The sequence below is a fragment of the Rhinolophus hipposideros genome (assembly GCF_964194185.1).
Source record: "Rhinolophus hipposideros genome assembly, chromosome: 20".
Taxonomy (NCBI): domain Eukaryota; kingdom Metazoa; phylum Chordata; class Mammalia; order Chiroptera; family Rhinolophidae; genus Rhinolophus; species Rhinolophus hipposideros.
Genome location: NC_138066.1, coordinates 36,907,898 through 36,931,959, shown reverse-complemented (window position 1 = coordinate 36,931,959; position 24,062 = coordinate 36,907,898). Strand labels below are relative to the sequence as shown.

Genomic DNA, 24,062 nt, shown 5'->3' with positions numbered 1-24,062 from the left:
TTCCCAGTGTCCCCCGCGGCGGCGACCAAGGTCTAGTCCCAGCAAGCTCCGCGTCCCGGGACTGCGAAGGGCGGAGCGGCAATATGGCGTCTCCCGGGTCTGGTGATTCTGTTGATGCTAAGAGTGAGAAGGCCCCTCTTGCCCAGCGTATCGACCCGACTCGGGAGAAGCTGACTCCCGCGCAGCTGCAATTCATGCGGCAGGTGCAGCTCGCCCAGTGGCAGAAGACGCTGCCACAGCGGCGGACTCGAAACATCGCGACCGGCCTGGGCATCGGGGCCCTGGTGTTAGCTATTTGTATCCATCTGGACTGTAGATTCGGGAGACCGCATATGGGGGCAAGGGAGGGGACCAGAGGCGTGTAGGAGGGCAGTGTGGGGGTGGTAGAAGGAGCCCGAGCAGTGAAAGTGAGTCTAACGCTGAGCCAAGCGTTTAATGTATATTACTTTGTCGTTTAAGATGCTCTTTCAATATCTCTTTCATAATGGAGTCGGGGTCAGGGCCCGGAAGAGCAGAGAGCAGATCAAATCACTGATTTGGGAAAATGAGAGATCGGCAACGGTGGTGGAAGCAAGTCTAGGAAAAGGGAATGTGCATATTCCAAGTGGTTTCCTGAACCCACCTCCCCAGATGGTTACACCTTCTACTCGGTGTCCCAGGAGCGTTTCCTAGATGAGCTGGAGGATGAAGTCAAAGCTGCTCGAGCCCGAGCTGTTGAAAGGGCATCTGGACCCTGATCCAGGTGGGCATCGCACATCTACCTGCTGGAGCCCCTTCACATGACGGATGATGACCCATGACCCTGTAGAAATTGAAGCCTGCTCACAGCATCGCTGGCCATCCTACTAAACTTGGACGATGACTGAGCCCAAGAAGCCAGAGATTTATGCATTTGGCCATCATCAAGGGAACACTGCCCACCTCACACTCTCCGTGTGGTGGCTGAGCCCTTGTAGTTTGTTTCCTTGTTTGAAAGGTATCCAACTTTGGTTTTTCCCAAGCTTTCTGACTTTGTGGTTTATCCCCCTTCACCTCCCAGGGTCTGGGAGGAAGGAGGACAAGAGGTGGGCTGTTAGGGGAGTGGGTGTGGCAGCTCTGCAGTATTGAAGCCCATAGGAAACACGTGGTCAGGTTGAGAATAAACTTGTGGCATCTCTCTTGGAGTCAGATGGTGTGTTGGGGCTGACACTTCACGCTGGAAAGCTCCACAGGCAGTAACTGCAGCAATGGCATTGCCCCAGGGAGCTGTAAATGTTTAACTAGAATTGCTTTTTCCGTGTGATCTTTCCACCTGATTTAAGGGAGAGATCATGGTGGGTCATTGGGCTGTTTGAGACTGAACCACATCTTGGGGGAAGGTCACTCTTCTGTCCTCTATCCTCAACAACACTCTACTCCAACTTTACTGCCTTTTCCCACCATTAGAGAGAGGTAGATGAAGGATGAGGGACAAGCAGCTTTCATTTTCTTAACTTTCACTGGGGCTGCCTGTGTAGGTGGAGTCTGGATGGGATCTTAGCTTGGTGAGGTGGATCACTGACCTTGCAGTTTCCTCATGAACTGCTGGTAGGAAATCAGGCTGGGCAGCTTCCACCCCTACCTCCCATTGTGTGAGGAGAGTTCCTTCTAAATCCTCCCCTTCCTTATCCCACAAGCCTTTGCCCGACATACAAATTCAGAGTCCTAGTTTCCAGCATTTTTATTTGCTGCTACTAATTCTAGTGTGAGAACACCCTCTCCACTTGCCCAGCTGGGAGTGTGCCTTCTGGAAGCATCTGCATTTTGGTGGGATTGCTTAGTGGTTGACTCTTGGCTGGGGAGGTGGCAGGGATGAAGATGGTAGGCTGCAGAATTTACATCCACATACAGCAAATAGTTGCAGCAAATATTTGGCTCTTCCCTATAATGGAACTCCACTCTCCATGTCCCTGTGGACTTTTACACCCTCAGTGCTGAGGTCTTCTTGCAGAGTTGTGTTGGTCAGCAGGTTCTGAGAGCACGAGCTCCCTGGTGTGGGGTTGACACATGGCTCCTGTTCTGAATTCACTGGAGGGAAAAGAAAAAGCACTGAAGAAACCTCCAAGGTGGGAGGAGGGTGAACCTGTAGCCAGTTCCCATTCCCTGGGCTCTCCCTCCCTTGGGCCCGCCCTCACCATCCTGCCAACATCCCCGGCGAATGTCACCCCCTTGCTTGCCCGCTGCTCCTGGGAGCCGGTGCTGCTGCCACTCAGGGAGTTCCTTCGAATGATGCCTGGTGCAGGATGGGGAGGGAGAGCACTGAGTGAGGGAAGGGGCCACGGGAAGAGGGGGCTATTCCCCACAAACCAAAGGCAGACCCCCAGGGCCTGGAGAAAGCTGGATCACTAGGGAAGGGGACTCGGGAAAGATGGGAGCTGGGTGACGACAGTCTCACCAGGGCCTGGGGGCTCAGAGCGCTGCAGGCTGTTGCGTCTGGAAGTGGGGAAACTGCCCTTGGAGAGGCGGCGCCGGCGGCTGGACAGCATAGCAGCCGGGGCCACAATACCCGGTGGAGGCTGCTTCCCAAGCCTGCTGTACAAGTCCTCAATTTCCTTTTTCTGTAGTGTCTGTAATGCCTCTACCTCTGACAAGTGCCTGAGGATGTACCGGGAGCGTGAGAGGGCTAGCCACACACTCTGCTCTCCCAAGTCCGCCTCTTGTCCTCCATCCTCCCCAGACTCACTTCTGCCGAAGACTCTGCAGCTCAGCCCAGAATTCCTCATCCTCCCCACTGCTCTCTGATTCCTCACTGCTCAGACACAGGCTGCTGTAGGAGTAGTTCATCCACACCGGGCTGGGATGGCTCAGGGGTGGGGGGCTGTCCCCGACTCGGGGTTCCTTCCCACTGTCCCCTTCCTCTACTCCAGCCCCCAAGCCCTCGGCTGCACGGTCACTTTCGGCCAGAGCCTCCCTGGCCTCTGGCACGCTTCCAGCACTATCCTCTGTGTCTGAGCTCTCTGAGGTCAGCCGAGGGGTAGGAGGCTTCAGGGAACCAGAAGGAGTTGGGGGTGTTGATGGCAGGGGAAGAGGCTCAGCTGGTTCCTTGGATGAAGTCACTTGGAAACGCCCGACAAGCTGGGGCTTTCCCTCTGTAGACACAAGGATGGAGTCATGGAAGGAGGGAGAGAAATCAGTGGCAAGATATAAAGTAGCCTGAGGATAATGGGCAGGGGAAGGTGAGGGATCAGACACCTCACCTTCAGAGATGGGCGCCAGTCTCGCTTCACCCAGGAGTGGCCGAGTCGGATTTGGGGATGCCTACAAAGTGTGGGTCCATGAGGAAATCATCAAGAATTGAGCCCCCGCCCCAATCATCCCTTTTGGTTTCCTACTCACCTCACTCTCCGTCTCAGCTGTTAAAGGTGAAGGCCTCTCCTGGCCACAAGGAGCAAGGAGGGAAGTGGGAGGGGGCGGGCTTGGTAAGAGACCAGGAGGGGCTGGAGGAGGCTGGGAAAGGAGCCCAGGTGAGGGGGACAGCAAGGACTGGGCCACAGTCATCACAGCCAGTGAGAAGGCACTAGCCAGGGAGAGGAGTGGGGCTGCTGTGCTGGGGGGGAGGGAAGCAGCAGAGGGGCATGGAGGAAAGGGAGGAGGCGCAAGAATGACCTGGGAACAACTGGGAGAGAAGGCGGGTGAACTGGGGAGGGAAGAACTCTGTGGAAACTGAGAGGATGGGAATGGAAACTGGGATGCACTGGGGGAGAATGGAAGTGGAGAGCTGGGGGGTTGTGAAGAGAGATTTGAGATCTGGGAAGAAATTGGGGAAAATGTGGAGGGGCTGGGATGCCCTGGGGGAGAAGTGATGGGGAAGATGGGACTTGAGGAAACAGGGGTTTCCGGAGAAAATGGGTTTCCAGGAGACAAGGGGTTTCCAGAAGATGGGGAGGTGGAGAAGGCCGCCCAGCTGCTCTGCTCCAGGGAGGTGCTGCTCTGGAGCTCTGCTGGGGAGGAGGGTGTGTTGAGATTCCAGTCCTCCCTTCCCTACGCCCTTCCCAGGAGCAACCAAAGGTTGGGATGAATAGGGACAGAAGTCAGTACATACCACTGGATGGGTTGGGGAAGGGGCCCGGTAGAGCAGGCAATGGTGTTGGCTCCTCCTGAGGGACAGAATGGGGCCCAGAGTCAGTGGGGAAGAGCCGAGTCTTAGATGGAAGGTTTCAGACTGGGGTCCTTAAGCTAGGACTCATGGACCTCTAGGAGTCCATAGATAAGTTTCAAAGAATTCAAAGGTGTATTTGCTGAAATTTAGAGATAAAGGGGCATGATGTCTGCAACTCAAGTGGTTCAGAAAATAATAGGTGCACACACTATAATATAGAGAGGGGAAAGAGGAAAAGAGCAAGAGAAAGCTAACGTAGCAAAACACAATTGGCAAATCTAGGTAAAGAGTATTTAGTTCTTTGCACAATTCTTGCAACTTCTTTCTGTAAGTCTGAAATTATTTCAAAATGATAAGTTAAAAGAAAAGTATGCACTGAACACATTTTTCTAGAACAAGGGTCCATGGCTTTCATCAGATTCTCAAATGGGCTAAGAGCCACTGTTTTTAGGTTCCCAGAGATGAAGAGGAGTTAGATCCCAGGCGGTTGATCAGGCAGACAGTCGTGAAGCCTGGAGCAGAGTCCATTCTCCCTGGAGGTATCCAGAGGGGTCTGACCTGGGGGCTCAGGGGGTCTTCAGCAGCCTCCACAGGGCCAATATCTCTCTTCAACAGGGTCTCTACTCGCTGGATAATCTCCCGAATCCGGCTCAGGAATCCGGCTCGTTCCGAAGGCAGAATGAACTCATTATACACCTGGCAAAGGTCAGCGGGAAGGGGAGGGAGGGCTCAGTTATCCCACTTATCCCTCTCCCCCTACTCAGATCTTTAAAACCCAGACCCTCACACTACCTCTTTTGCCAACCACCAACCTAAAACAAGTATTTAGTAAATACCTACTGCGTGCCAGGCACGGTGTGATGGAAGGAGAAATACAGCTTAGAGGAAAGGAGCTAACATTTATAGGCTGCATGTATATCCCAGAGACTTTACATATATTATCACATTTAACACCCAGAACAGCTTTCTGGGGTCTGTATTAACACCCCCATTATAGAATTAAGATAGCCAGTGCTCAAAGAGGTTAAGTTCAGTCTGCCCAAGATCACAGGATTTGCACCCAGATCTGTCTAAAGCCAAAGCCTAAGTTCTTTCCACCGTTGCCTCATGCTTTTGGACACTATTCCCGCTCTCATAGGGCTTATAACATATACCACACAGTCCCCCCCACACACACACAAAGTTAAATCAAAATAAGGCAAAAAATGAACTGTAACCTTCAATTCAATGTGCACTTATTGAGCACATACTATATGCCAGGCATTTTGCTACATATTGTGAGGAATACAGGGAAGCATGAGACAAGCTCCTGGTCCTGATGAAGCCCAAAATCTAGTGGAAGAGACATATATATATACAAAACTCAATATATTGCAAGTCAGCCCGTGGTACGTAAGGTATTTATGATTCAGGGATGGATAAAAATATTATTCTAGGAGGGAGAAACAGAGAGTTGTTGTTTAATGGGTACAGAATTTCAGATTTGCAAGATGAAAAAGTTCTGGAGATCTGTTTCACAACAGTGTGAATATACTTGATGCTCATGAACTGTACACTTAAAAATGGTTAAGATGGCAAATTTTATGTTACGTGTTCTTTAACTAAAACTTTTTAAAATGCTGTTCCAAAGAGAGACAGCAGGTCATACCAGCCTGAGGGAGACGGGGAGCTGGGATGATGGTGTCACAGAGCTGAACCTTGAAGGATGAGTAAGAAAGCAACCCTTTATTGAGGACCTAACGTGTGTGGACACTTCTCATACATTATATTATGTCATTTCCTTTCTCATATGTATTATATCATGTCTTCTAAATTATGTATCAGAATATCTTTGCAAAATAAGTATTATCACCTGCATTTTACCAATAAGCAACCAAGGGTCAGAGAGGTTAAGAAACTTACCCAAGTTCACTGAATTAGTAAATAACAGTGAAATTTGAACTCAGGTCTTACGTGAAAGTCCACCCTTCCCTCTGTTCCATGCTGGTCATCAGGGAGAAAAGGGCAGTGCAGGCAGAGAGAACAGCATGAGTAATAAATAGCTCTGAGGCACGAAAAGGCATGGCACATTCACAAAATAGTGCAGACTTACATATAACTGAGAGCGCTATGACTTCTAAAGGCCATGTTCCAGAATTTGGACCTTACTCTGTAACCACAAATAGCCAGGAAAGATTTGAGGGCAAAAGCAACAAGATCAAATTTAAGTGTCAGGAGAATTCTGCTGCAAGGAGCGGAGGATGGTCTGGTAAGGAGGGAAAAGAGGGCAGTGGATCCTGGGTTCAGGGAGCAGGGTCACTGTGGGTGTCTGGGATCTGAGTAGGCTTGAAAGCCCAATAGAGGAGGCTCTAATGGCGAGTGACCTCTCAGCAGATGGAGGCAGAAGTGAAGTGGAAAGGTGCCCAGCCTCTTCAGAGGACCATTCAGAAACCAGTGTGGTTGGAGGAAAGATTCTGGAAGGGTCAAGTAGTTTGACAGAAGGTGATAGGCTTGTGTGCCAAGAGATACTTTGTCTTTGTCCTGGGCACAAGCTGAATGACATGATGGAGAAGCTTTTCAGGAGAGAGTTCCTGAGGCCTGAAATTTCTCCCATTCCCTTTCCTCCTTCACCCCCGAGGCTGGCAGCCACCGCCCTCACTCCACTGACAAAAGCCAGCCTGGCCTTGCCTCCGGCTTCACCCTATATCACCTCCTTGAAACTCTCTCCTCACTCAGTTTTTACTAACATCATTTGGGGCTTCTTCTGTCTCTCAGACTCCATCTCTGTGTCCTTCGATGACCTATCCCTCTTCCCATTCCAGAACTGTGAGTAGCCACCGAGACACACTTTCAGGTTCTCTATGCCTCTGGTTTTGCAGGCCCATCTCCCTTCACTCTCGATTCTGTACTGACAACTGTCTAGCCCTGCCTGACCCATATCCTGCTCCTATGGAGCATCTTCTCTTGCCTGTCCCTCTGTCATTGAAGCTCACTATGACCCCTTAAAAAGCCTACTTTCATTTCTAACTTCCGCTCTCCTTTGATGGTCTACTCCCATTAGTTCCTATAAGCTACAAGTCACCCCTGATATCTCCTCTCCCTAATGCCCTATCATATGAACACAGCAACCATTTATTGAGCATCTACTATGTACACTTTACTATGTCGATAAATTACTGAATTGCAGAGTAATATATTTTCCTGAAATGACCCTCAGATTCACCTTTTTTCTTCCTCCCTCTCACCATAAACCATCCTCTCCAGTCCACACCTGGCTTCTTGTACCCACCTGCCAACTGGATTCCCCACCCCCCACCCCTCCCACATCCCATGGCAGATTGGTCTTAAAACCTATTCTCACCATGTTACACTCCACCTAACTCTTAATACCATCTGTAATCCAGGCCCACTCTACATGCCCAACCTCACTTCCAAAAGGGCTCCTACTGAACCCTTAATTCTAGTGTTCTCCTCAGGAAGCGCTCCCAGCACCATATTCCAAGTCACGCCCTACTTCCATGCCTTTGCTTATTCAGTACCCCCACTAGACATGCCCTTTTCACCCTTCACTGTCAATCCCACCCATCTGTCAAGACCTACTTTCTCCCCCTCCTGCCCCCTGCCCTCCTTTACTTACAGCCACAGTATCACGTGTGTAGCATGTACTTCACTGTACACTTGTGTATACCCTATGTTAGTTTCAGATTTCTCCAGCTGAGGCTCCAAACCACACTGGATAAACAAATCTCCCCCAAAACAAGGACAGAGATGTCTTCAGTGTCACTGACTGGCCATCAGTGCTATAAAAACCCTTGCTGTGGGATAAGGGGCGGGGGACTTCAGCACCAGGGACCATCAGGAGGGAGACTCTTGTCCCAGACCCAAACACTCTGTCCTTGTCTCGCTCCCCCTCACCATGGCAGCTGCAATCTCTTCCGGGCTGTCCCCATCCAGATCAAATCGGAAGGTCACCATTTTGCTGTTGTGCGTCTGTAGCTGGCACTCAACCACTCTGTCATTCTGGTCTGAGACCTTCAGATTCAAATTCAGCAGAAGGGAGGAAGTCAAGCCCCTGTGCTTATCATGTATTCCCACCCTACTCCAACCATGTCATACTAGCCAGATTGGAACTGCCGCGAAGCAGACCCTGCTCCTAAAGTCTGGTTTTGGAAATGAGGCTGCCTCTTGGGTACATCACACACTGCTGCTCCCCTTTCTAGCTGACTCCCCCGTCCTGACAGTTCCTGCCTGGCCCTGACGGTTATTCCCCATCTCCTGTGCCCCTGCCTTACACTAGTGACCCGAAGCCGAGAGCGGGGTCTGCGTCGGAGATTTCTCCCTGGGGGTCTCCTCAGCCGTCCAATGCCTTCACCCGAGTCGCTAAGGCCTGATGCAGCATCTGAGACATAGCTGCAAACGAGAACGGAGACAGGAGTGCCAGCGTGGACACTGGGACCTCAGAGCTCCGTACGTCTCATGCTAGCACCCCAACTCATACCAGAACTTACGTGTCTCCAGGGAAAAATTCACTGCCAGGGTCAGAACGTGGAATGGACAGGGCAAAAGCCTGAAACAGGATATGCATTCATGAGATCAGGGGAAGATAATTGTTGGGATCCAGGGAGATGGTTTCAAGGATGCTGAGGTACTAAGGGGATGGAATTAAGGAAGATGAGGACGAGTGGTGGATTTCCAGGGACACGGGGCCAGGTCATGGGGTTGGGTTTCACAAGGAGGGAGATACGTCATTGGCTTGGAATGGCTGGGAGCCCCCCATGTGACCCCCTCTCACCGAGGGCAGGCGGAGATGGGACTCATCGGGGCTGGATGGCACCCCTCTAGGGGGATGAAGGGCAGGGTCTGAGACATCCAGGAAGCCGGAGGAGCTGAGGTAGCCATCAGTCTCGCAATCCGCTGGTAGGGGAGGGAGGGGGTCAAAAAAGGGGAAATAAAGGGGAGTGGTGGCAGAGTAGGGGGGCTACTTGAGCAAGGAAGGGCCTGGAGTTTTCCAGAAGGAGTTTCATGGCTTGATGTGGAAGGTAGGGTAAGTGACAGTGCTGCTGAGTTGAACTTCTGGGTGGGGGGCAAAGGCCAAGGGTTCTGGGACCGAGATCCCAATGTCAAAGGTAACTTACAGGTGGTAGATGAATAGCTGGCATGGCGGAAGAGGAAGGGCTGGTGCTGGTCTGCCTCTGGTTCCTCGGGCTCAGCGGGGAAAGCACTGGGGAGACCAGGAGCCATGGGGACAGTTGCTGGTGGGGGTTCTGGCACAGGGGGGAGAGCCTCCAACTCCCTAGCTTTGCGCAGTTTCTCACGCTTTCGCTGGATAGCGGCCACCCGTTCACGCACTGCACGGGCCACTGGCTGGTAATCAGCTTCACAGACTAAACCCAGGGCCACCTAGAGTTGGGAGGGTGAAGAACACAGTTTGGGACCCCCCTCAAAGATCCATCTTTCTTGAGGCATCCAGGATAGAGGAAGGGAATCAAATTTATTGGTTACCTACTATACGTATTAACTGGCAACTCCTTACATCATCATCATTAAATCCTAGCAATGACCTTCTGAAGTAGGTCTTATCAACCTCATTTTAGAAATAAGGAACCAGTTCATGGTTATACAGTGAAATCTGTTGCTCTCAACTGAGGAAAGGGGGGGACATTTAGCAATATTTGCAGACTTTTTAGTTGTCATAACTGGGAGCAGGTACTACTGGAGCTAATGAGTAGAAGTTAGGGATTCTTCTCAACATCCTAAATGCACAGGGCAGCCCCCCAGACAAGGTCGAGAATTCCTGTAAGTCATGGGTCAGGATTTGATCTCAGGTTAGTGCTGTGGAGACCTGCTGTTATTGCCACATTTCAAATACTTTCTTAGGTTCTCGACCCAGATCCACCATTGAAACCTCCACCCTTTCAATTGCCATTTTTCTATTGAGAATTTCACACTCTCTCCCTGCCCCCTCAGGCCTTCCTCAACCAGCCCCCAAGCTTCTGCCCCACATCTTCTACTTCCCACGTATACCTCTCCTAGTCTACCAGCTTCCATTCATCATCTCCTTATTCATTTCAATGACAAGCTTTGCTGAACGCCTAAAGGAGGAGGGGCAGGGTGATCTGGCTTAAAAGGCTGAACAACCTGAGTTTACATCCAGCTCTGTTCCCCCCTTTCCTTGGACAAGATATTCAACTTCTCTGAGCTTTCCTTTCCTCATCAATAAATCAGGACAAAATCATTCCATGCAGGGTTGGTAACAACAATCAAATGCAGGTGAAAGTGCTCTAAGCTTTGTGCATAAGGGCTATTAATGACCTCCTACCACGTGCCAAGCACTGTCAGAGACAGAAAAATCAATAAAACACAGTCTCTGCTCTCAAGGAGTTTATAGTCTAAGAGCAGAGAAGAACAGAAATATATCCTGGTATAAAACAAGACTCATGGTGATGGGTCCTGTAACTGAAGACCTGCTGAAGCGAAAAGCAGCATTTAATTTTGACTTTAGAGGGATAGGTTTCCTGAAATTGACGGTTCTGAGCATGGCGGGGGGGGGGGGGGGCGGGGAGTGGAAAAGAACAAAGTGGGGTGGGAGACGAAAAAAGAGAAAAATAAACGGGTTGATAAACTGGAGGAAAGGGTATTCCAGGAACATCGGGTCAGCAGGAAGTCAAGTGGGAGGTTGGCGGACCCAGGGTCTGTTCTGGAAAAGGAAATCTTCAACGTGTTGAACACAGAATGTGCGTGCCAGTGTTAAAGAGGCAGGGGCAGGGAGACACTGGCAGTAGGTGCCAGAGAAGAGTGGATCGGGCCCTTTCTCATCACCTTTGCGCCCCTCACACGCCCACCCGCTGAGCACTCTGGGCTCCGCTCACCATCTCCTGCGCCACCTCCTCCGCTGCGTCCCGGCCCAGCTGAAACAGGAACTCGATGGCCTGATTGTCCCGTGGGCGTCCCCCACGCCGCGCGTTCTCCATGCGCAGCCAGAGCTTGAGGTCTGGCTTCTCACCGTCGTCCTCCTCCGCCAGCTCCACGTGCACGCCGCGCTCCTCGCGGAAGAAGGCGTGAGCCAGAAGGTCCTGGATGGTGAACCTGAAGGCACACACTGTTGGGCTGAAACCAGCCGCCACCTGCCCCTGCAACCCACGCCCGAGTCCCCCCGTGGGCCCCTCTCCCACCTCTCGTTCTTATCCGTGCGGATGCAGCCTTCAATGATCTCCTTCACCTCGGGCATCTTCACCTTGTAAAAGCTGTTCGGCTTTATGCCCTGGGGGAAGGGGTTACATGAGCGTCCAGCCCTCTGCGCCCCAGCTCTCGGCTTGACACGCCTCCCCCCCCCCCACACACACACACTCGCCAGAGACAGTAACACGTGAGGCAGTCGCAAAAGCACCGCGACAGCTACTGGATTTGATTTCGAATCCGAGATCCCCCATATATCCACCGTGTGACCTTGAACAAGTTTGCCTCTGAGCCAGTTTTCTCTTGTAAAACGCTGGGCAGAATGTTTGCCCTGCTCACCCTGCGGGTGGGGGGGGGGGTAGACAATTGGAAGGATTGGCTGAGGGGTTAGAAATGAAATCATTTGTAAACTCTAGGGAGCGCCACACACATCATTATCCTCAATAGCTTGTACTGGAGGGGGTCGTGTGTACATCCGACATCCTTCAGTGTAAACCAGGGCGTCTTTGTGCCTAGCCTGTTTTCATTAAGGGAAAGGGCATTGACCGCGGGCTGTTTGAGACAGGAAAATGGGAGGCGACCTGGAATCCCCTCTCTCCCCGCCTCCTCTCACCGAGGTGACCTTGCGGTAGATTTGTGCGGCGTTCTGGCACTCGGAGTAAGGGTACTCGGAGGTGGCCATCTCCAGCATGCACATGCCAAACGCGTACACGTCCACAGCTTCGTCATACTTTTCCTCGTACATCTCCGGGGCCATGAACTCCGGGGTCCCTGTAGGAGTCACAACTGGTATCAGGCTGCAGAGCCTCCCTTCTGGCTTCGTGTTCCTTCCCCGCCCCCTTGGGCATACCACAGGCTCTAGGCAGCCCGCGATTTCTGCAGTACAAGTGACCGATCCTTTCCCACTGCTGTATGGGAGAGAGGATGCCATAGGTCTCCCCATATTCCCCGTAGTCTTCTAACTCCGTGAGAGGGGGGGGGGGGCAGGCTCTCTTCTGACGTGGAGGAGGTAGGAATGGCAAGGACCCTTCTGGAGGGACGCACCAATGACGCTCTTGGCAAAGGATGCCCGCTTGAGCGTGGCCAGGCCTAGGTCCCCGATCTTGACAGAGCCGGTAGGGCCCGTGATAAAGACGTTGTCGCACTTGAGATCTCGGTGCAGGATGGGGGGTACCCGGGAGTGTAGGAAATGAAGCCCCCGCAGGATTTGGCGGCTCCAGCGCTGAAGAACTCGGGGCTTCATCTCGCGGAACCGCCTCAGGTATCTGGGGGAGGGCACATAAGGAGGGTCATGGCAGGAAGGGAGCCCTCACTGGGAAGTGACCCCCCAGCCCTCCCCCATACACACACACACACACACACACACACACTGCTGCCTAAGCGTCTTACGCCAGCATTCATCTAACCCTTGGTCCGCGCCCGGATACAGGGAGAAACTAACCCGGGAGGTGTGGTAGGTAGACCTGAGGTTATAGGCTGAGGCCAAGGTGCTGTGGAAGCCGGAAAGGATGACTAACTGCCCGGCGGGGGGGCGGGGGGCGTGGGGAGGGCTCCACAGAGGAAATAACTTTTGTGTTGCGTCTGGAAGGATGAGGAGGAGTTGAAGGGTGAAAAGGGGAAGAGATGGAGATTTTCCAGGCAGAGGGGACACCATGCTCAAAGGCAAAGAGACAGCAAGCACAGGAGAGGGTGGGAGGAGGTGCTGGGAATTTGGTTTGTCTGGAATTTAGGCTGAAGATTAGACTGGATCCTAAAAAAGACTGTGAGCAGTTTAGCGAGCGTGGACTTTATCCTGAGCTCCATGGGAAATCTTGAAGGGTTTTTAAGAAGGGGAGTGATAAGGTCAGTTTTGCGATGGAGAGAGATAACCCCCAAACTGCAGGAAGACAGTATAGCTTGGAGAGGAGGGCAGGTAGGCCCTTTGGGGGGGGGGGCAGGCTGCAGGGCTCCAGACCAGTGAGTTGGCAGTGAGGTGGGGGTACAGATGGGGCAGTGAAAGCTGAGTGTGGAGATGTAAGGGGGGCTTGGAGAGAGACTCATAGGGGAAGGGGAATGCACAGAGTGGAGAGAGAAGGCATGGGGGAGACGCCCCATTTTTGGCTGGAGTGCTAAGTGGACCCCGCAATTAGGCAGGGACACAGGAGGGGTGGGTGAGAGGTAGTTAGCCTGGTGCTGGGCCTGGATGTAGAGTTTGAGGAGCCTGGAAGAAGTTCCAGAAGCAGTGGGGACCTCCCACCACCAGCCCTCCCACCACCCGGCACCACAGGCGCAGAGCTCACGTCTTGAGCGTGCCCGAGGTCATGAGTTCGGTGACCAGCACGATGCAAACCTGGCCCCTCAGCACCGACTTCCACGAGTCATAAAAGCGGACGATGTTGGGGTGCTGCAGCCCCTTGAGCATCTCCACCTCCTCTGAGAATCGCTGCCGCTCGGCTCGAGACAGTTTCCGAGTCTGTGGGGTAGAGGATGGGGGTCAAGGTCTGTCAGGCCCGGGACCCCCACGGAAAGGGGTGTAGGGCACAGGAGGCGGGGCTGGGAGAGGAGCAGCTGTCGGTGGGGGCTGCGCGGGTGGGATCGCTCCCCCGAACCGCTGTAGTCCCCGAATTCCGGTCCGCCCGCTCGGGCTGCTCCAAGGACACGCCCATCCTGAGCCTAGGGCCGCCCCTGGACCCCCCTCCGGACACAAGCTTCTTTATGCAGCCCGGTCCAGGCGCCCTGAGCTCAATAGCGCCTTTGTGGCCGCCCCGGCCGGCCGTGAGGCGGGAGGGGGCGCCCGGGGACTGGCAGCGGGCGGGCAGCAGGCAGCAGGCGGGCAGACGGCGGGCAGAGAACTGGGGCCGGCAAGGGGGTTGGCCTCAGAAACTGAGAACTGCTAAAACCAGACAGGAGGAGGGAGGGCTGCAGAGGGAGGTACAGAGAACGAGAGGAAGGATTCAGGGGCAGACGCCAGGAGCCCGCCCCCTACCCCATAGCCGTCCCGCCCCAGTCTCATCTCCCTCCCTTACCCCCTCCTCCCAATTTGGCTGTCACTCCTTGCCTGGCCTAGAGCCTGGGCTCGGCACTGGCAGGAGCAAGGGGCAAGCCCAGTGCCAGGGCTCCAGGGGAGGACCCTTCCCCCAGGCTCTGTCCCCCAGTCTGAATACGAAGCTGGTCGCCTAGACTTAACTGGGTTCTCCCCCATGGGAGGAAGGCCCTCGGAACTAATACCCCACTAAAGCCCAAGGGGCTCTGTGCCTTTGGGTCTGGGAAGACAGAGCCCAGGTAGGCAGTGGGATGAGCAGCAGAACCGGACTCAGACCTGGGCTGGAGCTCCCCGTCTCCCCCTCCCCTAACTGTGGAGAAGTCCAGAAGTCTGACTGCTCCAGAAGGGGCTTGGGAGGGCCTCATCCTTCCATAACAGCTCCAAATCGTCTGCAAGTGGAGAGGAACCTGCCCCACCTCCTGGCTTCCATCATCCCAGCCTCCTGCAAAGATCCAGGTTGAGGGAGCAGGAGGACCCGGATAACGTTGAGGGTCTCGGGACTCAGGGAAAGTGGTGAGGCCAGCCATCCTTCAGACCTGAACTGGCTCCAGACCCAATTTCCCCTCCTGCTTTCCGCCTCTCAGGGTTGAGTATGGTGACTTTAAGGTGAGAGTGTCCAAACCCATAGGGGAGCCACCACACACCACCTGCCTTAGTTTCTCTCTCTGCAGCCCAGGATCAGCCAGATCCATGGATCATCAGAGCAAGTGGGGACAGGAGTATCTAGACATTTGACTGGAAAAATACATCCCTCCCTTGTTGCTGTCTCCTGGGTCTCCCATCCCAAGACATCCAAAGGGTCCCATCTCAAGGTGCAACTGAGGGGGCGCCCAGCCCCACCTGCAGCTCACACCACGCCACCTCCACTGTGGTATCGGTGTCCAGCCCTCGATACACCGTCTTGAACGAGCCACGTCCAATTTCGATGTCAAATTTGAGGTATCGGCCGTCTGGGGACGTTGCCACAGCCTGGGTCTCCGTGTCCTCCTTTTCCTCCTGCTCACGCCGCCGCTCCTGGGCCGCGGCTTCGGGGACTCTCAGCGATTCCCGGGACCCCAAGCCTCCTGCGGAGCACGCGAGCTCCGGGCGTGCAGAGTCTGAAGACTTCACCGGGGCTCCCCCAGCCCACGTGCCCTCGGGGGGCTCTTCGGAGTTAGGAGGTGAGCTGCTGGCGAGGACGGAACCAGCGGAGTCCGGAGGATCAGGGGGCTCCGGAACGGGTGAGGCTGGCTGAGACCAAGCGTTCAGCAGCCCCAAGTCGACTGAGCTGCGGCGGCTGAGACGGGAAGAGCGCGGCCGGGGCTCAGCCTTCCCGGAGAAGCGGCGCGTCCGCCGAGGAAGGGGCCCGAGGCGGGGTGGCCCAGCGGCAGCGAGAGGGGGCGGAGGCCGCAAGGCCAGGTCGGCCTCCGCCTGGGACATGGGGACCGCAGTCTCTGGAACTGGGGGTGCCAGCATAAGGAAGGGCAGGGCGCCGCAGGGCAGTGAGCCGGGAGGCTGGAGAGGAGGCGGCCTGACAGGCGGACTGGCCGGCTGCGCAGCACTCTGGCTGAGCTACTGGGGCCCCAGCCCTCCACTCGCCCGCCCGGGAGCCCTACCCACGGCCCCGCCCCCGGCCGAGCTCCCGCCCCTACCCCCCAAGGCCGCCCCCTCGGAACTGAGAACGGTGTGGATCCCGGTGCGGGCGCAGCCCCTCACCTCAGCCGTCGCCCCGCCCCCGGCCGCTACCCCTCCTCGCCCCCGCCTCCCTGCGTACCCGCCTCCAGGCTCATTCCGACAAGTCGGGGGCGAGGCCGTGGTGTGTCCTGGCGCACTAAGAGTGCGAAAACCTGTTTTGGGGGGGGCATGCTGGACAGGGAGAGGAAACGTGACCTTGGCTCCATGGCCTTAGAAAGGGGGGTGGCTGGGGGAGGCTACCACCTGCCTGCACGCCCCAGATAAGGTAGCCCCACCCCTTCTAGTCGTCCTGTGTAGCCCCAGACAATACAGAAGTCAATGGAAAGGTCCGGTTTTCTCCAACGCCACTATGCCTCCGGACTGCACAGGGATGGGTTTGTGCACCTCAGGACAAGCCCCACCCCCGAACCAAAGACCCGGTCACCCACCCCTTCCACCTCCCTACCTTGACCGCAGCCTGGCCCTGATGAGAGTGGCTGTTTTTGCTATGTGGGCTCTCCTTCCTCCCCCTTCTGTTTGCCCAAGTTTCCAATAAACCAAAGTCCGTATCCGGTTTACTCCCCCTCAACTCCCCTAGGCCTCAACTACCTCACCCAGACCAGATGGATGGAGGGAGGGGCTTCAGAGAAGTTTGGGACTTTCATGGGGGAGGTGAAGGAAGGAGAAGCCGTTAAGTTACTCCAATTCAGACACAGAAAGCAGTCTGTCCCCAAGCTGTGTTCCATCAGCACTCCCCCACAGAGGCCACCAGGCAGATGTAAAACCACAGGCTCACTGGAGCCCGCCCGCATTGGAGGACCTTTTCATTTACAAAGGCCATAGGCCTTCTCTCCCCTCTCCTAAGCGAGGATTCACTCGGGGGTAACACTTCACAGCCCTCCCCATGCCCATTCCAGTAGTAACGTCAGAGGCAGGCAGTGGGATTGAGTTTTTTAATATCATAAATCAGTGTCTGGCCCCGCCTCTCACTGCCAGGCCCTTTCCTGGGCCTCCTATCTTCATATTGCCTGGAAGGCTGCCTGCAGCCAGGGCTTCCACCATCCCCTAGGAAGGATCCAGCACCAGCCTGAGAGGGGAGGCAACAGCAGCTAAGCGGGTGGGAGAGGTTAAGAGACAGAAGCTTGTGCAGGCGTGTGTGTGTGTTTGTGTGTGTATACTTACATATGTGAACGCATGTGAACTGTCAGGTTTACAGACCCTAGCTCAGGGACAACCTAGGACCAGAGAGGAGGTGGGGCAAGGAGAAACACATCTTTTCTCCTTGGCACCTCAGCTTCCCCTATCCCAGGGACAGACACATGGGGTAAGTAGGAAACCCATCCCTGGGCTGGAGCCCTTTTAAGTCTGGTGGAGTCACAGACCCAGTCTATAGGGACACTGGGTCTGTCTCCTTCTGAAAGCCCTGGAAGGATAGGAGGTAAGAAGTACAGGGAGACAGATCTCTGCTAGAAGAACTTGACACCTCGGCCATCGCTGATAGTGATGATTTCCGCCTTGTGCTCCTGCTGTAGGGCCTGCAGAGCCCGCAGTAGGGTCGCCTCATCCAGCCCATGGAACTCTGGACAGGGAGACATGGGTAGTCAGGGACACTCAGCTACTTGGGGTTCAAGGACTCTGAGAGCAGTCTAGCTGGAAGCTGAGACCTTATGAAACCAGGATATCCGTGTGCCATCCATACTGCTGCAGCTGCCACCCACCCTTCCTGGGTACTCCTTAGGAGTAAGGGGTGGAAGAAAGACTTAGCATAAGTGTTCCTGCTTATTTCACCCTTCTTGGTTCATCTGTCAGACTTAACCCCCACATGCCAACCTCCCATTAGTCTGATGCACAAGAGTAAAACCATTTGCTTGCAAGACACAAAGAGGGGGCCTTAACCATCAAGCCTAGGGATGTCAAGTCCTTGTCACTGGAAGCTGACCCAAATTGCACATCTGGACCCATCAAGAGGACCTGTTCTAACACTGAGAAGTATAGCCATACCTCTGGCAGGAGAGGTCCAGCATAGATATCTGCCCTTTCCTAGTCAAAAGGAACAAAGCTGGGAGCCAAGCGCCAGCTGAGTATCTGGAGATATGGCACGATACTGCAGGAAGATGTGAGAGGCAGGAGGCAAGTCCTAACAGGCTTGTATACCTCACCCCTTGCAGGGCCCAGCTCTTGAGTCAGGCAGCTTACTTTCTAAGGAAGCCTCCAGCTTTACCCAGCCTGAGTGGTGGGCTGGGCAAGGCTGCAACACTGAAGTCATAGGTGATGGTGGGAGTAGCAAGCAGAGGCCTGCAGGGCAAGGGGAAAGAGCCAAAAGCTATAAACTCTGTTGGGGGAACCAGGGTCTGGCAGAAAAGGGAGGCACCCCTTTTTCGCCAGCCAAGACTGGAACTTTTGGTGATCCTAGGGATCAGAATATCAAGTCAGAAATAAAACAGCTAAGAGAGTATTTACACTATGTAAAAACAAAAAAGTATACAAATCCTTGCCTGGCCATAAAACAAAGTATTTCAAATGGTTGGGAGTGTTGGCCCAATCCCTTCAGCTAACGCCCACAAATCTTGAGCCCTCTATAAGAATAAAGGGTGAAAGAAAGCCTGAGTCAGCAAGGAATGAGATTTCAGGCTTAATCTCCTGCTCTGGTTCTTCATTCGGCATCTACACCAGTAATTAACTTTTCATGGGTCACAGATGCCCTTGAAAATCTGAAAATATGTACTCTATCCCTAAAAAAAAAATACATACACATCCCCACAAATGAAAGTTGGGTTTTTTTTGTATGTGAATTCAGGTGCTTTATGGAAATACTGGATATGGGTTAAGAAACTCTTGTTTTATGTTGTATTTGGAATTCAGAGGCAGAGAAATGGAAAGTCTGAATGTCAATTAAGTAAAGAAAGAGGATTCAGATGACAAAACTGGGGGGAAAGGGGAAGGCATTACCCTCATCCTCTGTGTCTTCACCATTGGTCAGTTCATACAGGGTGAACACGGAGTTGTTCTGGCCACTCCTGGAAACCTATGAACATAGAAAATGGGGATTGAATAAGGACCAGGAATCTCCTGGGAGAAGGTAAACTCACCAGCTCCCCCTCACTGACCCAGGAATGGTACCTATTCCCAAACCAGGGCTCAGTCACCTCTGCAGAGGAACAGCTAAAACCCACAAACCGTACAGGTACTATATTTATGTGTGTAAACACACATTCGGAACCACTAAACCACAGGCCTCCACATGTCTGAGGAGTGACCTCTCGTTCTGGTTGTTTTCCTATTCAAGAATGGGTGGTATGTGTTTGTTATATTTGGGTTGTTGATGCTTCTTCCTCTCCTCTCTCGGGAATGTTTAGAGCTGGTGGTGGTTGGGAATTTGGGGGACAGAGTTTGTCCCCACACCCACACTGGTTTAGAAAGTCACATTCATATTGTGGACAGCCCCATAAGGGTGCAGTGGGGGGAGGGGCCCCGTATTTTTTTTCTCCTTCCTTTCCCCATTTATCTTCTGTGGCCAGAGGCTCCAGCCAACAATAGTACTCGTGGTTCCCAGTAGTGCATTCTCCAAACATGGCCTCAAGTAGCCTCTGGCCTCCAACAGGCAAAGAAAGGGAAGTTCTGTGCAGCCAGGGAAATTGAGTCACTGAAAGAATCTTGCCTGGATGACCTACACTACTTATTTTTGCTCCCTCCCACTTTGCTCAGTCTGGATCTGGGAACACCAGGTATCTGCTGAGCAGATACATTTCTCCTTTGCCATGCATGGATTTTTACAGCAGAATAGTCTCACCCACTGATAGATGAGTTTCCCCCATTCTTCTGGCCTCCGCCACATGATCAGGAAGCTAGACTTGTTCTTATCCAACCACTCGAGGTTCCCTGCAAAATAGATACTTATGAAAGCATTATGCTCTAAGAAGGGACAAAAAGGCAAAACCAAGTAGAAAAGAGTGGAAGAGACTCAGCTTTCAGAAAGAGAAATTCAAAATTTGTTTCACTATCTGCAAGGCAGCGATTCTCCTACATCTCTTCAGGTCTTAGAGCACAGATGGAGAGATTTCAACTTTGTATACCAATGAGGGAAAAGGACACGGGGAATTGGGCTCTCTACTGTACAGAGCACTCTGGGCTCTAAGCCAGGGGAGATAAAAAAGTTGTTAAAAGAAAAGACTTGTGTTAATCTGCCCTCAGGAAAACCCAACTAGGCAGAAAAATAAGGAATCTGGGGAACTGAACCCACCTTTCTTCCTCAGTTCCTCTAATACAATCTGGATGGATTCCACAGGGAGCTTCCCTGGTTTAAGGTTAAGGGAATGGCATTAATGAAATGAATTGGGTGGGATAAAAATTCTCAGAGCCAGTCTCATGCTAAGAACCACTTGCCCCCTTCCTCTCCCTACCACACACACATATATGTGCAATGCCCCAACAGGGGAATTGGCATTTCCTGGTAATTGGGGGGAAGAAGTTAAAAAGAAACTATTCCAATTTTTAAAAAGTGGTTTACAAAATAAAAGTACTACCATTTTCACTCTCTATCCTCTCTCCGTCCTTTAGCCTTTCTGCACAGATATTTTAGGTATGAATCAGGCAGCAAAAACAAATGACCCTTACTTCCTGGGAGGAGGAGAGTTGGTGGAGAAAATTACTAAAGGTAGTACCGAGTTTGAGCCTCACAAAGACAAGGACAGGTGATTCAAAGTATCTAATGGGTTCAGGTTGAAAAGGTTGGGATTTGGTTTCAGGGCAGTTTTTAAGACCTGCATGACACCTGGGTACCCATCACTGCCTAGGACGAGAGGGTTTGGTGCAGCATGTGGGCTGGGGGCAGGGGAAGGGTGGTAAGATGGATGCTAGCTACACGTACTTAGTCTTTCTCAGGGCCAGTTCGGGTGGGAAGCTGACTACTGTGGGTGAATAGGGGTGGGGTGTGAAGTCTGGGCATGTGGAAAAGTGTGGAAGTGCATGTGTGTGGGCTGTGGAAGAGCCTGAGGGAGGATACGCTGGAGCTTCACGTTGTTGAAGAGCGGGCTCTCCTGAGCTTCCATCACGGTCATGCTGGACTGTTTATGCAGGCGACAGAAGGTCAGGACCAGCGAGCACCAGGCGGCCAGCTGCTTCTGCCGAGTGTCCACGTTCGGCTGTAACCTGCCGGGTGAAGGGGGTGCGTTGCAGAATTAGAGGGAGTGGGAGGGAGAGAAGCAGCACTTGCCGGAGGCGCGTTTGGGGAAGCAAGTGAGGGGCGGCTGAGAGTGGTGGCGACCAGGTCCTTTCTCCCCCTCCCCATGTGAAGGATCAGGGCTGAGCCCGGGGTCCGAGGGTGGGGAGGGAGGCACAGCGGGGCTTCTCGGGGTCTGAGCCTCACGTAAAGAAGGGCGGGAAGCGATACTGCCACGGCCACTCGAAACTCATCGCCATCGTAGTAGCCCAGGAAACCCGGAACCTCCAGGCAAAGGACTTCCGGTCTCCTCTTCGGCACGTCCGGGCAGAAAGCATAGCAGAAACGTTCCGGACCCTTCTCGGGAGAGAGGTGACCTGATGGGAGTGATCTTCCATCCTCTTCAGCTAGTCCCTTTCCATTACCCTAAAAATCTTCACCGTTTAGAGCAGAAAGCGCCCTGAGAGGTCTTCTGCTTCAACCCCAGAGAAGGGCCGTGACTTCCCCAAAGCGCCACAGTTTGTTAGCAGAACTACAGGTGGAATCCCAGGTCTCCAGACCCCAGCCTAGGCTTGGGTCCACTGTGCTAAGCTTTTAAAAATATAACATTTCTGTCAATTCCCGTTTAAATTAAAACGCTTCACAACTCCCCATTTTCCTCAATTCCTATGTCCTTTGACTCCACCGTTCCTCAGTTTCCTGCAGCATCTGTAGGAGCACATTTGTAGCTTTTGTGGCTGGAAACCTCTGCCTCCGTGATTCGGAGTTGCCATGTTTGACCACAACCCCCTTATCTCTCACCTCTCCCATTTCCTCACCTTTCTAGTCTCAAATCCCAGACCCCTTTTGGTCTGTATGACTCCTTACCCAGCCTAGACTATTCAATTCTGTCCCCATTGCCAATCCACCAGCTGGTTAGTTCCCAAACCAGGGTTGTTGCTCCCTGCCCACCCCCTTTCTTTTTCATTCCTTGGCAGGGGAGTATTACTGAGAGAGGAAAAAAAACCACCAGAACATGCTGACTGAGCCCCAGATTCTCTGACTAACCTCACTGCTGGGCTCTCAGTGCAGCCCAGTGACCCTTTGCCTTTTATTGACTCCCTGTCACATCCCTCAAGGTAACTCTTCAATTGTAATAACTATGTATGGTGTCAGGTGGGTACTAGGTCTATCGGGGTGATAGATGGGGGCAGGGGGGTTGAGGCAGAGTAAAAAAAAGTGAAAGGATTAAGAAATACAAATTGGTAGTTAAAAAATAGTCAGGATGTAAAGTATAAGGAATATAACCAATAATATGGTAATAACTATGTATGGTGTCAGGTGGGTACTAGTCAGGGGAATCACTTCCTAAATTATGTAAATGTCTAACCACTATGCTGTACACCTGAAGCTAATATAAAATAATATTGAGTGTCAAATCTAATTGAAAAATTAAAAAGGGGGGCGAGATGAAGAATAAGAGGTTCAAATTTCCAAATATAAAACAAATAAGTTTGGGAAATGTAATATACAGCATAGAAATATAGTCAATAATATTGGGGTAGCGTGGTACAGTGTCAGATGGTTGCTGAACTTACCATGGTGATCACTTCTTTAGCATAGGGAATATAATCAATAATATGGTAATAACTATGTTTAGTGCCAGGTGGGTACTGATGAGTAACTATGATGTACACCTGAAACTAATATAATATTGTATGTTAGCTATATTTTAATTAAAAAGTCTCGAAACAATTTTAAAAAGGTAACTCCAAACTTCTCTACACTCATTCCCCATCCCTCCTCCACCCCCGCAGAATGCCCTTTCCTTCTATTTTATGAGGTTGAGGCGATGCACGTAAACCTCTTAATCTATGAACCCTCCATTTGTTACCACACTTGATTCATCCCTCAAAAACTCCTCTCCACTTTTACTCCTTCCCTTTGAACTCAAAGGAATAAGTGTAACTCTTCCTTTACAAGGCCAACCCTTTGGCATATCTTCTTGCCTCTCCTTTCCAACTTCTCCAGGACTTCTCTGTGTATCATCTTTCCTCTTTCCCTTTCCCCTGCCTTCTCTCCCCTAGTCTACAAACATGCTGAGGTCATCCCTATTTGAAAATATGTAGTTTCCTTAACTTTGCCACCCTCTCAATTTCCTGCCTGATCTCTAATATCTCCCCCACCCAAGTCCATCCTTCACTGTGCACAGTTTCTGGTCCACAGAAGTGCCCAACAAATATTTGTTGAATAAATGAATGAGCCATTCAATTCAGAATGTTCTCTCAGAGGGTGCTATCTCCTTTGCTTCCATGATCCTGCTTTATCCTTACTCTTTTACCGTCTCTCTGATCTTTCTCTTTGTCTCCTTTTTTCCTCATTCTTTAAATGTGGGTGTTTCCTAAGAACATAACCTCAACCATCTTCTTTTCAATACACCTTCTCTCTTAGAACTCACATCCTTCTCATGGCTTCACAGGGCATTTCTGTGCGCAATATTCCTATAGTCCTATATTTCTAGCTCCACCTTCTTTCCACCACCACCACCAGCATTCCTATTTCTAACTCTCCGTGGAAAATAACAGCTTGTTCTGTTGTTACCTCATATTGTATATCCTTTTCTTCAGGCCAGCTCCTCCTGCTACTGGCCCTTTTCTATTATTACTTCCGCCATTGTCCTAGTAACTCAAGTTCAAAGCCTGAGTCATCTCTAACCTGTCCTCTCTGTCACCTCCTTCATATCCAAATCCTGCTGATTCTCTCCCTTTTTAAATCATGTCTCCTACTTTTTAATTATTTTTCATTTCTGTATTCGCCACTCTTTTGGTCCATGTCCTCATTTTCTCAAACCTGGATTATTGCAATAATTTCCTAATTTATCCCCTTTTCTACTCTCTCCCCTAGGCAAATGCACTCCATCTGAAGCCTATTCATATACCAACTCCACAATTACCCTCCTGTGTTCTTATTTTCTGTGA

The 24,062-nt window shown here is 52.1% G+C and overlaps 3 protein-coding genes across 4 annotated transcripts; 1 reads left to right on the top strand and 2 right to left on the bottom strand.

Annotated features, from left to right (window-relative positions):
- Positions 1 to 62: 62 nt before the first annotated feature.
- Positions 63 to 1,156, top strand: COA3 (cytochrome c oxidase assembly factor 3). The gene is made up of 2 exons (XM_081027291.1): positions 63 to 297; positions 631 to 1,156. Exons 1-2 carry the CDS (start codon positions 84 to 86, stop codon positions 735 to 737), a joined length of 321 nt encoding a protein of 106 aa, XP_080883417.1. The 5' UTR covers positions 63 to 83; the 3' UTR covers positions 738 to 1,156.
- Positions 1,150 to 15,862, bottom strand: WNK4 (WNK lysine deficient protein kinase 4). 2 transcript variants are annotated; one of them, XM_081027280.1, is made up of 19 exons: positions 15,135 to 15,862; positions 13,552 to 13,724; positions 12,317 to 12,537; positions 11,886 to 12,043; positions 11,269 to 11,357; positions 10,966 to 11,182; positions 9,232 to 9,496; positions 8,889 to 9,010; positions 8,605 to 8,663; positions 8,389 to 8,506; positions 8,012 to 8,128; positions 4,676 to 4,813; positions 4,061 to 4,115; positions 3,355 to 3,959; positions 3,216 to 3,276; positions 2,702 to 3,107; positions 2,414 to 2,613; positions 2,154 to 2,251; positions 1,150 to 2,046 (listed from the first exon to the last, which is right to left on the bottom strand). In XM_081027280.1, exons 1-19 carry the CDS (start codon positions 15,747 to 15,749, stop codon positions 2,044 to 2,046), a joined length of 3,720 nt encoding a protein of 1,239 aa, XP_080883406.1. In that variant the 5' UTR covers positions 15,750 to 15,862; the 3' UTR covers positions 1,150 to 2,043. The 2 variants fall into 2 exon arrangements, with proteins under 2 accessions (XP_080883406.1, XP_080883407.1); XM_081027281.1 differs by having other exon boundaries at positions 3,355 to 3,956.
- Positions 15,863 to 16,887: 1,025 nt separating this feature from the next.
- On the bottom strand, positions 16,888 to 21,420 carry VPS25 (vacuolar protein sorting 25 homolog). The gene is made up of 6 exons (XM_081028001.1): positions 21,313 to 21,420; positions 20,950 to 21,095; positions 20,188 to 20,241; positions 19,738 to 19,826; positions 18,897 to 18,972; positions 16,888 to 17,526 (listed from the first exon to the last, which is right to left on the bottom strand). The coding sequence occupies exons 1-6, from the start codon at positions 21,363 to 21,365 to the stop codon at positions 17,414 to 17,416; spliced, it is 531 nt and encodes a 176-aa protein (XP_080884127.1). The 5' UTR covers positions 21,366 to 21,420; the 3' UTR covers positions 16,888 to 17,413.
- Between the last annotated feature and the right edge of the window lie 2,642 nt (positions 21,421 to 24,062).

Coding starts and splice junctions, on each gene's coding strand:
- COA3 (XM_081027291.1), top strand. CDS start 84: ATGGCGTCTCCCGGGTCTGGTGATTCTGTTGATGCTAAGAGTGAGAAG. Junction 298..630: donor GGCCCTGGTGTTAGCTATTT/GTATCCATCTGG, acceptor CCACCTCCCCAG/ATGGTTACACCTTCTACTCG.
- WNK4 (XM_081027280.1), bottom strand. CDS start 15,749: ATGCTGGCACCCCCAGTTCCAGAGACTGCGGTCCCCATGTCCCAGGCG. Junction 9,497..10,965: donor AGGAGGTGGCGCAGGAGATG/GTGAGCGGAGCC, acceptor TCCCAACTCTAG/GTGGCCCTGGGTTTAGTCTG. Junction 9,011..9,231: donor CAGCTATTCATCTACCACCT/GTAAGTTACCTT, acceptor CTCCCCTACCAG/CGGATTGCGAGACTGATGGC.
- VPS25 (XM_081028001.1), bottom strand. CDS start 21,365: ATGGCGATGAGTTTCGAGTGGCCGTGGCAGTATCGCTTCCCGCCCTTC. Junction 21,096..21,312: donor CGCTTCCCGCCCTTCTTTAC/GTGAGGCTCAGA, acceptor TTCACCCGGCAG/GTTACAGCCGAACGTGGACA. Junction 18,973..19,737: donor GGAAACTCATCTATCAGTGG/GTGAGACTATTC, acceptor CTATGTTCATAG/GTTTCCAGGAGTGGCCAGAA.